Raw genomic sequence first — 16,525 nt, 5'->3', positions numbered from 1 at the left:
CTCTCTCTCTCTTACTCATCACACTTCTCTCTCTCTCTCTGTCTACTTGTCTATTTTCTGCCTCACTATGTTCGCCTTGTTCACTCTCTTACTCCCATCTTCTTTATTTGTCGAGCTCCTTCTCAATTTATCGATCCACTATAAACGGCGTCGTCTTACTCTTTTGAACATTTCTCTTTACACCCATTTTTTCATCTTCCTATCTCTCTGTCTCTGTCTCTCTTATCTTTCTCTCTCTTACTCATCACTCTTCTCTGTCTGTCTGTCTCTCCCTTTCTCTATATGTCTCTGTCTTTCTCTCTCTTTCTCTCTCACTCATCACTCTTCTCTGTCTGTCCGTCTCTCTCTTTCTCTCTGTGTCTCTATCGCTCTTCTCTTTCTGTTTCACACTCATCACTCTTTTTTGTCTGTCTATCTGTCTCTCTTTTTCTCTGTGTCTCTCGTCCATCTCTCTTCTCTCTATCTCTTTCATATATCTTCTCTCTCTGTCTCTCTTTTCTCTCTCTTCTTTTTTTCTCTCTCTCTCTCGCTCATCTCTTTCTGTCTCTCTCTCGTTTATCTCTTTTCGCTATTTTTTTTTTCTCTCTGTCTCTGTCTCTGTCTGTCTCTGTCTCTCTCTTTGTCTATATCTTTTCACCCATTTTTTCATCTTCTTCTCTCTCTTTCATCACTCTTCTCTGTCTGTCTGTCTGTCTGTCTGTCTGTCTGTCTATCTCTCTCTCTGTGTCTTTCATTCATCTATCTCTTCTCTTATATATTTTCTCTTTTTGTCTCTTTCGCTCATCTCTCTTCTCTCTATCTCTCTCACCCATCTCTCTTCTCTCTATCTCTCTCACATCTCTCTCGCTCATCTCTCTGTCCATCTCGTTGATCTCTTTTCTCTCTATGTCTCTCTCGATCATCTCTCTTCTCTCTATCTCTCTTTCTCTCTCTCTGTCTCTCTTGTTCATCTCTCTTCTCTTTCTGTCTCTCTTTCTGTCTTTCACTCTCTATCTCTCGCTCTCTCTCTCTCTCTCCCCCACTGTGTTCGCGTTGCTCACTCTCTCCCTTCCGTCTTCTCTATTTACTGAGCTCCCTCTCGATTTATCGATCCACTACAAAAAAATGCACTTTTAACGACCACTTTGTCTCTTTCTCGATCACCACTCTGTCTCTGTTTCTCTCTCTCTCTCTCTCCTCTATCTGTCTCTCACTCATCTCTCTCTCTCACCACCCATCTCCTCTGCCACCTTCACCACTACTGCAAACGCCATTTCATTACCACCACTACTACCACGGTCGCCATTTCACCTCTACGACTACCATTACTACTACCATCGCCACCACTCCACTACCACCACTACCACTATTGCCACTACTACTACTACTACCATTACTTCTCTTTCACCCTTGCCACTCCATCTACTCTACCACTACCACAACTTCACCACTAATCTCCTTCGCCATCACTACCACCACCACCACCACCACCATCATCTCTTATCCACCACCTTCACCACTACTGCCGCTTCCTCTCCTCTCCCACAAAATATTACCTCTCTCCTCTCTCTCACTCATCACTCTTTTCTGTCTGTCAGTCTTTGTCTCTGTCTCTTTCTCTTTCTCTTTCTCTCTTTGTCTCTCGCTCATCTCTCTTCTCTCTTATCTCTCTTTCTCTTTCTTTATTTTTCTATATGTCTCTCTGTCTATCTCTTTCTCCATGTCTCTCTCTCTCTATATATGTCTTTCTCTCTTTGTCTCTCTCTCACTTATCACTATTCTCTCTCTTTCTCTCTCTGTGTCTGTTTGTCTGTCTCTCGCTCTTCTCTCTCTCTCTCTCTCTCTATGTGTCTGTCTGTCTCTCTCCCCCATTGTGTCCACCTTGCTCACTCTCTCTCTCATCTTTTCTCTATTTACCGAGCTCTCGCATTACAAGAAAATGCACTTTTAGCGACCATTTTGTCTCTCTCTCGCTCATCACTTTGTCTCTGTCTCTGTCTCTCTCTGTTTCTCACTCATCTCTCTCTCACCACCCATCTTCTCTACCACATTCACCACTACTGCAAATGCCATTCCACTACTACCACTGTTGTCACTCCACCTCTACAACTATCATTACTACCACTATCGCTACCACTCCACTACCACCACTACTACTACCATTACCTCTCATCGATCACCGCTATTCTATCTCCTCTACCACTACTACAACTTCACCACTTATCTCCTTCACCATCACTACCATCACCATTATCACCTCTTCTCCACCACTTTCGCCACTACTGCCACTTCCTATCCTATACCACAAAAAATTAATTCTTGATTTTTAGTAACAAAAAAAAAAAAAGGGTCGCAAAATTTTTTTTTTCATTGACCACAAAAAATTAACTTTATTTTAATAGAAAATATTATCCATACTTCTACCAAATAAAAAAATAATAATAATTTTTTATTCATTAAAGTAAATATGAAACAAATAAATTTTCAACCTTACTAAATGAAAAAAAAATAAAAAATCATTAACTATAAAAAAAATTATTTTAATAAAAAATAATCTTTTTTAGCAAATCCTCCGTTGCGAAAAAAAGTCGTTTTATTATTTAAATATTCATATGTAATGAAAATAAATTTAAAAAAAAATTCCAAAAATATTTCCAATCCCCTCCCTTCCCATTCCCGCTCGTTTTTCCCCCCCATCAACCAAAAATCCCCAAATCTCAAATCCCTAATTTTTGAACCAAAAATCCCCATCTCTGTCTCTCTCGCGACTGTGAGCAAGGCAGACGATGGCGTCGAGTGACGGGGTTAAGAAGCCTCACTCTTTTGTTTCTCACTCCGTTGGCTTTCCCTCTGCTGCTCTCATTCCAGTGGCGAAGGAGCTGCTCAGAAACGTGATGTGTATGCGCAGCGTTAGATTTTTGATTTCGGTTTCTCCTCTGATCCGTCTCACAAAATGCCGTCCGTATACGGAGCTCGATTGACAACTTTCGAAGATTCAGAGAAGGAGAGCGAGTACGGTTACGTTCGAAAGGTCTCCCTCTTTCTTCGATCTATCTTTCTCTTTCTTTTCCCTTTCAATGTCTATTATTTGATCCACTTTTGTGAAGCTTCATGTTCCGCATTTTGCAATTTTTAGTAGAAATAATTAGGGATTAACTAGATTTCATATTTTTCTTATATAATATCCACAACAGATATATGAATATATGATATGCTGCCATGTCCTACTTCTTTAAGATCTGCAGTGTTCGTATGTCCCAATCATGCTTGTTTGTATCTATGCTATGCAGATTAAGTCTGTTGTGTTAAATTTGTCTAATTGTAGAGATGATTGAACTTTACATTGTGGAGCGAAGTGATAGAAATTTGGAATCAGAAGCAACTATTTGGAGATGTGGTTATAGCAATAAGGTATCGGGGAAGATTAATAGAATCTGCCTGGATGCCTGAGATTGTTCAAGATTAGTGCTTGCTAGAAATATACATATTTGCACATTGAGGAACAATGGAACTTTATAGAAATCACTGAATCTTTATTTTCTTATTTTGTTTTTTAATGGTAATGTAGGAGGAAATGCAAATGCAATACTTTTTTTTTTTTTTTCTTCTCTTCATCCACCCCCTTTCTTCTTCTCATTCTTCTTCTTTGTTTCTTTCTTCTCCTACCCTTCCAGTGGGTTTGTGTGGAGCAAAGAGTTGATTATATGTCTTCAATTCAAATACCTAACAACTTTTTGAAAGCTTTATGTGCAAGTTTTTATAAGGGTCTTCATACTATATTTGATTTACTAAAGCCTTATTATACATAAAATTCCAGAGGAATGGAATACAAGCATGAGATTGGCGAAGAAGAAGCCAGAACTATACTTGAAGTTATTGCTTCAACTGGGAAATTTTGGTAAGTTTGTACCTTAGTATAAAATTACATCCATAAGTTGTATTATTTCATTTTGCATGAAATGTTCTGGTGTTTGTGGACCAAAGCATGGAGTTGATGCATAAACTTTGTTTCTGGGGCTTCTATCAATATTCTGATTACACATGTAGACACAAGTGAATGTAAGATATTCACCCAACACCCTCAACCCCCAACCTAAAGAAAAGAAGACCCTTTATTCTAGATTTCCTTATTAATATCATTATGTTCAGGTCTTTGTCACCACATTCTGTTACTCGATGATGTTCACTTCTGACATAAATTTCACGTATACATATAAAATCTTTAATTTGTCTCCTTATTAGTATTATATCTGTCTGATTGTCATGTAAGCATATAAAATCTTTAATTTGTCTCCTTATTAGTGCTATATCTGTCTGATTGTGATGTTTTGTGGCTTCGCTCGAGACTAATTTCAATACGATTGTATGAAGCAAAGTCTTTGGTGATGCCATGGTGGTAATGAAAATTATGGCGATTTGAAGAAAAAGCAAAATTGTGGCATCTGCAGCTAATATTTGATCTTTCTAATGGGCTAATTTCTGTTCTTTGAATATATATATATATTTTTTTTATTAGTGTTTGTGCATATTGTTTTTGTTTTGGGTTCCCCATCCCCTTGCCCACAGTTTTAGCTAGAGGGGGGAAGTAATTTTTAATTTAAGCAGACAGGCTTAAGCCAGAGTGATCAAAATCCAGAACCAGATCTTCATGGAAACTTCCCCCCCCTCCTTTGTTTTTTGGATTGGGGGTGTACAAAACACCATTAATCCCTACACCTTTTGGGGTTTATATGATTCCTTCTTTTAATAGAACTTTACTTCAGGATTTCACTTGGCAAGTGGCTTGGAATTTTTTTTTTTGCCTATTCCCTTTGGATGTTCTTTAAAGTGAGCTCATGAAGTCCTTGGGTGTTCTTTAACCATGCTTGATCCATGCATGGTTGAGTTGTTTTGACTCTTTGCTCGAGTAGAATCCTTCTCCATTGATAATGCTTGGCCCTTAGCCCTATAATGGCCATGTGTTTCCAATTAGCAGTGCAATGCTTAAATTGTATTTTCCTAATCTGATACGCATGTGTTTCTGCTTTACCAACAAACTTAAATGACGTGAGGAAAAGATCATAGGCTAGTACAAAGTTAGAAATTCATATGTAGCTTCGCATGTCATGCATTTGCAAGTTCTTTCTTTTGTTCGTATACTTCAAGATTATATATTGTATGAGTCATAAATATTATTTCATTTTTTTTTTCTTCAAAAATAAAAAATAAAAAATAAAAAATGAAAAAAAAGGAGAAAATCAAAATATAACTTCTTTGTATTGGTTCCCTGAATGCTTGTAACCATACTCTTCACTGATCTCAAAAGGTCTCAAAACCTGCTCCTTATGGCTAGTTACTTGTAACTTTCTATTTCTGTCAACTCTGTTAAGAGCCATATCTCTGTTGAATTCATGCATAGTAAACCATTATAAAGGCTGGAAGGGTGTTGGGCATAACTCCATAATACTGATGGATATTTTGGATATTTGTGATTGTGTATATTAGTGATATTTTCTAGCTATGTATGTATTTGTTCTCCTAATCTGAAATTTTGGTAAGATATTGTTGAAAGCATTCACAGAATGTTTATTCTCCTCTGCAGCTCTTCTCAGCTTTATAGAAGGTCCTCCTTTTACCCTGCAGAGGCTTTGTGAGGTGATCATACTTGTCCATTATGAGTATCATGTTTCATTTTGTTGTACCCTGCCTAATAACTTCAACAATCTCCTAATTGGTTACTACTGTGCACTGAATTCTGGTGATGGTTCAAACCTTATTTGAGGTTTTGAATCAGTGGAATCCTAAATTTTATTTGTTTGTTAGTTTTGGAGATTGCCTTGTGGAGGGAAGGGCATCCTAGGGTTGTTTCATGTTGGGCTTATTTTTGCTGAAACAATTGCTTACTACTCTCTATGTTTAAATATATGTTATGCCTAGCAAATATCTGTATCTAAGTCGTATTATGTTTCCGTATGACTTATTTCATTGAACCTTCTGTGAATCAGATCCTTTTGAGTGCGAGAAGCGTTTATCCAAATCTCTCGAAACTTGCTCTAGCACTAGAAAAGGTATGTAGGTGTGTTTTTTGGTTTGGCCTATTTAAAATGGCATCTTGAATTTTTTACATGCGTGAAATATTGTTGAAGTAGACAATATGTCTTCAGTAGTGCATTGACATTTGCATCTATTATTTCCTTCTGAAAAGTGAATCTTTGCTGAGGCCTGACTGCAAACAAATTTTCAAATATAGTAGAGCTACTCAAGGTCCCTTTCCTTAGAATAGCATGTTTCAGCTGGATGTTTAATATCATGTATGATTTGAACAATTTTTCAGGGTCTATTAGCTAGTAAATAGTTAGAAAAGCCATATATAATGCACATGTGTGCATATATATATATAGTAGTTAATTTTTTATGTTTTTCTATAATTAAAATATTAACACAATTATATTGTCATTAATTATTTTTATTTTGTTATTTTCAGATATTTCGGGAGTAGCAGTTTGTTTCTTGTGGAATGCAGGCGTGTAAAGATTAAAATATTAACCCACAGAAGAATCATATGATGAAAACTTTTGTTTTTAATTTATGTTATTTAAATTTGTGAACAACATTATGTATATATTATGCGATATTATGTAGTGGCATAATTTTTATTGTTATGAATTTTTATTTATGTATTGTTATGAATGGAACAACATTATGAATTTTCATCATGTGCCAACTTTTGTTTATGTATGTATTTATATTATTATGTAATTATTGATTTTTTTTTAGTTATTTTTCATTTAATACATATTATTTTTATATTTTTAATAATTTTAATATAGGTTTTTTTTTTTTATAATTTTTTTTGAGACGGCAGAACATTCCGTCTCAAAAAGTAAATTGAACTAGGCTTTTTGCAACGGCACCTATATTGTCGCAAAAGGTAGGGAATTGAATTGAAAAATAAGGCCTTTAGCGACGGTATCATTGCCGTTGACAATAGTCATTAGCGACGGCTCAGGTTGCCGTTGACAATAGTCATTAGCTATGACACTTTTAGCGACGGGTATTTTTGCTGTCGCAAAAAATCCTTTTAGCGACGGTAATATTGTGCCGTCGCAAAAAAACTCAAATTTTCCTCCATTATTGGCGACAGAAATTTGCCGTCGCAAAAAAGAAATTTTCCCGTCGCAAAAACAAAGGCGACGGCACTTGTCGTCGCTAAAACCCTTTTGCAGCCCCTTTTGTTGCGACCCCCACTTGTTGTCGCAAAAAGTCATTTTATCGTCGTAAAAATCTTTTGAGACGGCGTTTGGGATATTTGCGATGACGTTTTGCCGTCGCAAAAGACAATTTTTTTTGTAGTGCATGTATCCTAAATAGGTTGTCTTGGAAATCTAAGGAAGGGTAAAGATATGGGATTCAGGATCATTGATCGAAATCTGAGCCTCTTTAGTAGTTTTGCTACATTAGTCACATCAAACTGTATAAAAAGTATGGGAATCATAAAAAAAATTTCATATTGTATTCTTGAACAAACTGTAACACGAGTTGACTTCCACCCTTTTATTTAGTCAGCAGTGCTGCATACTCCCAGTGGGGGTCGCACCCCCAGTGAGGTGTCGGGCCCTCACTGGTTGAAACTTAAAAAAAAAAAAAAAAACAAATTTTTTTTGGCCAATAATGAAGTGCCACCTCACTGGGGGTCGACCCCCAGTGGGTGTATGAGGCATTTTTCTTTATTTAGTAGAACAATACTGAGAAACGTGGTGCTACAAATTTGTATGTAATTAGTTGCAAATCACTGAGCTGACTTGATATCATTGGCTATGTTTTGGGCATCCATTGCAGCTCCATATAATCCTCTCCTTGCTAGTCCGGCACAATATAATCCATTTTGCCCCTTCCAGTGGTTAGGAAAACTGGGCTTTGGAAGCCCATCTTTGTTCAGCAAGTAATTGTCTCCCTGTTTCACAAAAAAAATAAATACATAAAAATATTTTAAAAAATTACAGTGTCATCAGTTTACCCAGTTGTGTGAATACATTTTACATATTAAATAGGTCTTATCTTATATAAAAGTGAGTTGTCTTCAATTCTATAATTAGTTTCAATACTCAACTGATTGAAGGGATTAAAAAAGGAGTAAATTTAAGAATGAAATATCTAAAGTGCACGGAAATTAATCATAAGGCTGGACACATCCTCTTACTTGAGTGATGTCAGCTATTTATAAATTTTTATCTTATATAAAAAAAAAGTAAGGTTTTGTTTGATTTAGTTTTTAAAATGAGTTTTGAATTGTGTTTTGATGATAAGTTTTTTAAATGAATTTTGAAAAGAGAAAACTTGTTTGATTATGAATTTTGAAAAGTTTTTTTAAAAGAATTTGAGTTGTATTTTGAAATTATTTTGGGTTTTTTTTTAAATATTTAAATATTTTCTTATTTTATTTTTTTAGAGTAAATATTTTTTATTGTAAATAATTTTTTTTTAATATTCATTGTATTTATTAAATTTATGCATTGTATTTTTTAAAAACATTTTAAAAATATTTTTTTAAATATTTAAAATTTTTATTTTAAATAATTTTATTTTTTTATTTTAAATATTTTGTTTTATTTTATAAATATTTTTAATTTTTTTTTGTAAATAAATATTTTTATTTTTTAAATATTATTTATTTTTTAAAATTTTAAAAAATTTAGGATCGCTCATATATATCTAAATCATAATAAATTATTTGACTAATATTTAAAAAACAAAAAAATATTTTTTTGAAATTTTTTATTTTTTTAAAATAAAGTTTTGAAAAGAGTTTGGTTGTAAATTTGGAAAGAATTTTTGAATTGATTTTTTAAAATTTTATTTGATTATGAGTTTTGAAATTTTTTGATTCAAATTATGATTTGAAAATCAAATCAAGCGCCACTTAAATTTAATTCTATGATTGATTTCGGTTCTAGCAAAACTATTTATATGTATGTATATATGTACTTGACCTTAAGCCATTTGTGGGTAGATCTAGTAAAGCCGGTAGCGAAAACAATGGCGTCAAAGGGATGAGATTTGCCATTCTGAAACACCACTTCATCCCCCTTTATGCTTGTAATTGCTGGCAACACCTGTACAATTATTTACACGTAACACCCACACGCCAACCAATGTTGAATGTGAGAAAGTGTCAAAATTAATGTTGGGTAGTGTTGGATAGAGTTTTAAAATTATGATTTGATAATAGAGTTATATTTTGAGTTTGTAGGTTTTGAAATTATGATTTGAAAAGAGAAAATTTGTTTACTTATAAGTTTTGTAAAGAGTTTTGAATTTTGATGTGACATATAAAATGAGAAAAGCTGTTTGGTTATGAATTTTGAAAACTAAATTGAAAAACTTATAACTCATAATTAAACATATAACTCAAAACTCTATTGAAAATTTTATTCAAAATTCATAACCAAACTCTTTTAAAATTCAATTCAAAAAAATAATGTCATTTTGGTCTAAAAAAATAATTTCTATATTTAAAAAATATCAAAAAAATTTATAAATTTTGTTCTTTCAAATAACAGGTGGTGATTAACAATTACACAAAAAAAAAAGGTACTGTTCCGATCAACTGATCGGACGACCGGGTAGACCAAAAATTTAAAAATTGTCTGATTTATTAAACATATTTTTAAAATATATTTTGAAATTGATTTAGAATCATATTTTGAAAACTTAAACCAAAATAACATTAAAATGTAAAGCCTCGTTTGTGAACAGGCTAATTTAGTAACTTTTTGGTTAATTGGCTAAAAAGGTAGGTAAAAAAAACTTGTATGTTTGGGATGACTTTTTGACTAATTACGAAAACAAAAAGTAGAGAGAAGTCGTAATTGTTGACTTTTTGGTATGACTAATTGGCTAATTGGCTAATTTAGTAACTTTTTCACTAATTGACTAAAAAGGTAGCATCCCAAACGAGACCTAAGTATAAAATTAATTTTAGAAAGTTAAACCAAACACAGCCAATCAGGGCCGGCTCAAGGGTTGCAAATGGAGTACTTGCTCCAGGCCTTGGTATAAGAAAAGTTCTCATTTTGACTTTAAATCTTATAAGTAAAATAAAAAATAAATAAATAAATAAAGAATGTTAGTAATTTTTTTAAACTTAAATTTTTTTTTTTATCAATTTTATACATGGACTCCATACCCATGTTAGATCACATTCATATGTGTAATTGGTAAAAAAAATTAGTAATTTAGTAGAAACTTCTATCATTTATGTACTAATAAAAGTATATTTCCTACTCACACTCATAAATTAAAAAAATAAAATTTAGTTAAAATCAAATATTCTTATGAATAATTTCATTCAGTATATATTAATTTCACTAAATTTAGCTTGTAGGAAAAAAGTTTAATTTTTTCATACAATTGACATTTTTAACTAAAACTAAAATTTATTGATAGGACACATGAATACAACAAGATAATATGAAATAATAAAGGGAGATTTGGCCACAAATCTCTCAAATCTTTCGTTTTTTGTCAAAAGGACAAAAAAAAAAAAAAAAAAATCAATACTTGCAAAACACCCTCACAACTTTCATTTTTTTGTTAAAATGACAAAATTTTACTTTGAATCAAAGTAAAATTTGCGATTTTGCCTGTGAATAAATTAAAAAAAAAAAGGAACAAACAAAAAACAGGAATTTACAGGGGAATGAGTGAATAAGAGAGAGAGAAAAAAAAAAGTCAGAGAGAGAGAGAAAGAACTATTGATTTTCAAATCTAATGTAACAAATCTCAGATCTAAGATCATCAATCTCATATGAGATAATAGAGAAAAACAGTGACGATGAGAATAATAAAAATAATACTTTAAAATACTAAGAGTTTTTAAAAGTATTCATATAATTCTTGTCATTTTGACAAAATAAGTATCTCTTGAGAGATTTATGGCCAAATTTTCAAATAATAAATAGATTAGATTAGAGTATCTTCTTTCCTTTACAGTCTCGCATTAAAATTGAATTTAATAAAGAAAAATTCAATATCCTTCTATCAAATTTGTATTCTTTCTAATAAAAGTTTATTTCAATATATTCGTCATCTAAGAATAAGGAAAACAAAACAAAAACAACATGACTTTTTTTTTTTTTTTTTGCTTTAAGCCACACGTGTGATTGAGGTGGCTTGCTTCAATTAAGTGCCACGTGTTGTGCAAACCACGTAACCCTGGTCGCTACGCTGTCACATAACACAACACAACACCGAAGATAACAAAGTATATCTCTACTGTTTTGTCAAATTTAATGCTTTTATTAAAGGGTTGTTTGAGATGATCTAAATAAATGTATTTTTTGTCTTTTTATGAAAAGATATACAAAAAAATAGAGAGGTGATGTGATAGATAAAAAGATAAAAAGATAAAAATATGAATTATTTAAAATTTCCCAAACTTGACTTTATTTTTATATAGTACCAAAGCTTTTCTTCCGAACCCTATCCGGAAGTTCATCTTTTTAAGATATTAGCGGTAAAAAAATCAATTGTTAGACGAATTTTTTTTCCAGTTATTGATGGCTGAACAATTAATTTTTATTCAGTTAAAAAATAATATGAATTAAGGCCTCGTTCGGAAACATGCTTTTTTAATAACTTTTTGACTTTTTAATTAAAATGTGATATAAAAAAAATTAGTATGTTTAGAATGACTATTTAACTTTTTACAAAAAGATGTGCAAAAAGTAAAGAGAAAAGAGAATCTTTGACTTTTTGGTATGGGTTGTTAGCTTTTCGAGTTTTTTAGTAATTTTTTGACTCTTTGACTAAAAGGAACACTTGCCAAACGAGGCCTAAGAAAATTTATAGTGTGTCATGATCCAAATCATTTTTTTATAGAGTGCATGGAGGAGATCATTAATGTAAAAGTGAAACTGATCAAATATTGATAATTTCAGGATTAGATCATGTGATTGTTAATGTTTAATTAACTTAATTTCTTACCTAAAAAAATTATTCCTTGATAAATTTTATATGATGAATGGTTGATATGATGAAGATGGGTCCAATCCAAGTAGGCCCACAAAGACTAAACTCTTTCTTTTGTTTGGTTTGATTTTGGGAGAAATTTTTTGGAAATATATTTTACAAATACTTTTTTTAAGAGTAATCAAATCAAATAAATTTTTTCAAAAAAACACTCGGAAATGTGTTTGGTTATCCAATTTTCAGGATTACTTTTGAAACATGTTTGTAAAAAAGGCAAACCAAACAAGTTTTTGTACTTTTTATCTCAAAAACTACTCTATTAAAAGGCAAACCAAATAATTTTTTATACTTTTTTTATTTCAAAAACTATTCTATAAAAAAAATCAAAGTTATTTTAAAGAGAATATTTGAAAAAAGACAAACCAAACAAATTTGTGTACTGTGTGTGTTTGGTTTGTATTTAAAAAGTAGTTTTTGAGACAACTCTCTCTCTCTCTGTCATACCTGAATTTCGCGGGACTTTATCTTGCTATAGGTGCCAACGTCAATGACTGGGTATTTGCCATACTTGACTTTCAGGGTAAAGGGACCCTCCTCAGGCCTTCGAATCCCATACTTGGTTAGGTCTCCATACCTTAGCTTGCTTAGCAATACCAACAAGTAGTCCACAATTGAAACTTGTATGTATTTCAACAATACTAACCCCAAATATGCCATTTCCCTTGAGATTATATGAAGCTGCATCTCCATCCAAACAAAACTCCCATCATCAATCATACATCCATACATATATTTTAATTAATCAAAACATTATATTTTTTTTATTTTTCTAGGTATCGTGTAAGTTATGCAATCCAAAAACAATCACATTCGGATAGAAGTTAAAATTATTGACTTTTTCAAGACGACTCCACTATATGAGTCTTGTCCAATAACAAACTCTTTTTTAAAAGTAATTTTAAGTATTGAGAAAAAATATTTAGAGTTTTTTATTTAGAAAAATAACATGGTCTAAATTCGTTTAAAATGCAAAACACACCATACAAGAGTTGAATCTAAATCTTGCCATACAAATGTTGAATGTAGAGTATATTATTTTTTAAGTAAATTATAACACTTTGCTTGGTTTGGATTTTCTAAAAACATTTTTCAGAAAATTTTAATTTTAATTTTTTTTTGTTTTTACTAAATTTTTTAATATTTTAAACAATTTTTTTTTTAAAGTTTTTAGATACACCTAATATAAATATACTTAAAAAGTATAATTTTCGTGAATTTTTTTTTTTAAAAAATCACTAAATACCAAAAATATAAAAAAAAATATGAAAATTCAATATATTTTTCATATTTTTGTGTATTTATTAATTTTTTGAAATATTTTTTCACAAATATTTTACTTTTTAGATACATCTACGTAAGGTGCATCTAATTTTTTTTAAAAAAAATGGTAAAATTTTAAAAATATTTATTAAAAATAAAAAAATACGAAAAACAAAAAACTTAGTTTTTAGAAAATTAAATTTAAAAAATTAAAACCACGAGCACCGAATATGTTTTGGGACACAAGATTTTTTATTTTTAAATCTCTCCTTTTTTTTTTTTAATCTCAAAACATTCATAGTCATTGGATTATACACTAAGATTCTTAATCCCACCATTACAAGTGTTTAGGAAAATAGAGACAGAGTATTAGGAATAAAATATTCGTTCAGTTTTAATCTAGCAAGTGATAATTTTAATAAATAAAAAAAAGTCATTATATTATTTTATGAAATCCAAAAACAATCTCCTTCACATAGAAGCGAAAATTACGCAGACTTTTTCAAAACCGACTTCACCATATGAGCCTTGTACACTGGGGTGTTTGGTGCAGTTTTTTTAAGCCAACTTATGGCTTCTGACTTTTAAAAAGTTATTTTGGACTGTTTGGTTAAACTTATTTCAAACAGCTTCTGATTCTAACAACTTATTTTAAGTCAAAAAAGCTGATTCTGAGAAGCTGCTCACCCCTTGCTTCTGATTATCAGCTTCTGCTGTGGACATGTTAATTCACGGTTATACTCTTAGATTTTTTTATTTTTTATTTTTTTAAAAATAGAAAAAGACTCAAATGGACTATTAAATATTATTATTATTTTTTATGAAAAATATAGACAAATAGTGAATAATAAAAAATAAAAATTAATTGAAAAAGCCACTTCACAGCTTATTTAACAAACACTACTCAGCAACTTAAATCTATAATCCAACAGCTATACCAAACAGATTAACCGCTTCTGATTAAAGTCATAATCTATAATCTGTTAAGCTATAATCTATAATCTGTTTTAACAGCTACACCAAACACCACCACTATCAACCGCTTTTTTAAAAGTAATTTTAATCTAAATTTTGTTACACAAATGTTGAATCTAGAGTATACAATTTTTTGGATAAAATTATAATAATCTTTTTCTCAGACACAATATTTTTTGTTTTCAAATCTTTTTTTTTTATTTTTATTTTTTTATTTTACTCAAAACTCATAGTCGTTGGATTATGTACTGAGATTCTTTACTCAATCCAACGATTACAAGTGTTTTGAAAAATAAAAATAGAGTATTCGGGACATAAATTATTCTTTGACTTTTTATCTAGTAAGTGACTATCTTAATATATAAAAAAATAAAAAAATCAACCAATACAAAAAAAAAAAAAAAAATTACAAATTTATTATATTTTATTTTTGACATATTTTTTCTTAAAAATTTAAAAAATTATTTATAAACATATGTATTTTTTAAAGTAAAAAAATCACTAAAAAAATCATTTTTCAAATACACTAAGCCTCGTTTGAAAAATATTAGTTTTAGTTTAAAAGTTAAAAAATTATTAAAAAAATTAAAAAACATATAATCTATATCAAAAAGTCAAAAAAATTTCTTTTGTCTTTATTTTTTACACATCTTTTCTTAAAAAATTAAAAAATCATTTTAAACTTACTAATTTTTTTATCTTATATTTTAATTAAAAAACTAAAAAATTACTAACAGTTTCCAAACGAGGCCAAGTTGCACAAAAAACAAAACAAACATAGATATGGAACATGAAAAGTCAACATAGGTAGATCTAAAGGATAAGTAAAAAACTCTTACAGGGCTTCGAACAACAATGGAGGTCTTGGCACCATAATTTGACAAATCGAAAGCAATTTCCATACCAGAATTCCCAGACCCAACAACCAAAACCCTTTTATCTCTGTACTTGTCTCCACACTTATACAGTGTGGAATGAATAACCTCCCCTGTGAAATTTCTCAACCCTTCCACCTCCGGTATGAACTCGTCGCTAGTCTCTCCTGTCGCCACCACCATAAACTTGCCTGAATATTCCTCGACCTCGTCGGAAACCATGTTTCTAACCTTAACTTTCCATTTCTGTGAAACTTCATCGTAGTCTGCGGAGACAACGGGTCTATTGTACGTAGGACTAATGTTGAAATGAGCAACATAGTCATCTAAGTATTGTATGAACTGTTTTTTGGATACATAGGTTGGGGAGTTTTTGGGGTAAGACATGTGAGGGAGCTCACAGTATTGCTTTGCTAAGTGAAGGTGGAGGCGATCATATGATTTTTTCTTCCACAAGGAAGCAAAGCAATCTTCTCTTTCCAAAACAATGTTTTGGATGGAAAGGCGGTTTAGGCAGGCGGCCGTGGCGAGGCCGGATGGCCCTGCTCCGACTATTATTACTGCTGGCTCTGGCATTTCCATGGTGGCGGCGCGGTGGTGATGGGTGGTGGGTGGTGGTGGTTCTCTCTAAAATGTGTTGTTAAGAAAGATATATAAACAAGAGAACTGTAAATATGAAGACGTAGATTTGAAGGGAGGGGAAGACCCTTTTATATTGGTAGTGGACCGACATAATAACGCCACTGCAAAAGAGTGAAATTTACAATAAAATATGGATTGTTAATTTTTATATTATTCATATAAAAAATTAAATTAATCTTATAATTATATTTCCTTAATGTAATCACATTTATTATTATTTTTTAAATAAATAATTTATTTTTAAAAAATAAATGTGGTTGGTGATTAGCACATGCTTTTGTGGTAAATTTTGATCTGTTTGGTTTTATACTTTAAGCAGGTGGGGTGATGAAATTTCGTTCTTAAAAACACAGGCATGTTTAGTTTGAATCTCTGAAAGTTTTTTTAGAAAATTCAAAACTAATTTGATAAAAATAAATATTAAAAATATTTTTACCATCTAAAAATATAAAATTGATAAGTTCTTTGATTTTTTCATTCTTTCATGAAATTAATATTTAATTTTTTAGAATAATTTTTTGAAACATGCTTCTGGAAAAACCAAACCAAACATATCTAGGGATTCAGATCCTCTTCAATATTTTTTTTTATCTTGTTATTACCTAATATTTGATTCAAAAGCCATAAAATATGATGAGCACTAGTTTGTTTTTTCTCTTTATTTCTTTCTCCAATTATTATCTAACACTTAGGTTTCATTTGATTAGAAAAAAAAAAATGATGGAAAGTAGTAATCGTAGAAAATAAATTAAAGAAAAGAAAAGGAAAAGAAAATATATTTTCTC

General features: G+C 31.0%; 1 protein-coding gene and 1 long non-coding RNA gene across 3 annotated transcripts in view; one reads left to right on the top strand and one right to left on the bottom strand.

The window, feature by feature from the left end:
• LOC114299615 (uncharacterized) overlaps window positions 1-6,674 on the top strand; it is a 23,458-nt gene extending 16,784 nt beyond the window's left edge. The window contains exons 6-9 of one of the 2 annotated variants that reach the window (XR_014351161.1): window positions 3,797-3,877; window positions 5,561-5,613; window positions 5,964-6,026; window positions 6,443-6,674. This is a non-coding gene — a long non-coding RNA (uncharacterized LOC114299615). The remainder of the gene's footprint in view (window positions 1-3,796; window positions 3,878-5,560; window positions 5,614-5,963; window positions 6,027-6,442) is intronic. The other variant, XR_014351162.1, reaches the window with a different exon arrangement.
• A 769-nt stretch (window positions 6,675-7,443) lies between these two features.
• LOC114292052 (putative indole-3-pyruvate monooxygenase YUCCA10) lies at window positions 7,444-15,855 on the bottom strand. The gene is made up of 4 exons (XM_082906635.1): window positions 15,063-15,855; window positions 12,433-12,666; window positions 8,949-9,071; window positions 7,444-7,912 (listed from the first exon to the last, which is right to left on the bottom strand). Exons 1-4 carry the CDS (start codon window positions 15,678-15,680, stop codon window positions 7,748-7,750), a joined length of 1,140 nt encoding a protein of 379 aa, XP_082762761.1. The 5' UTR covers window positions 15,681-15,855; the 3' UTR covers window positions 7,444-7,747.
• Window positions 15,856-16,525: the final 670 nt, after the last annotated feature.

Source organism: Camellia sinensis, chromosome 14 (genome assembly GCF_055761805.1).
Source record: "Camellia sinensis isolate YWXY chromosome 14, ASM5576180v1, whole genome shotgun sequence".
NCBI lineage: Eukaryota > Viridiplantae > Streptophyta > Magnoliopsida > Ericales > Theaceae > Camellia > Camellia sinensis.
Note: the sequence above shows the minus strand (reverse complement) of the source record. Positions and strands in the feature narration are given on the sequence as shown.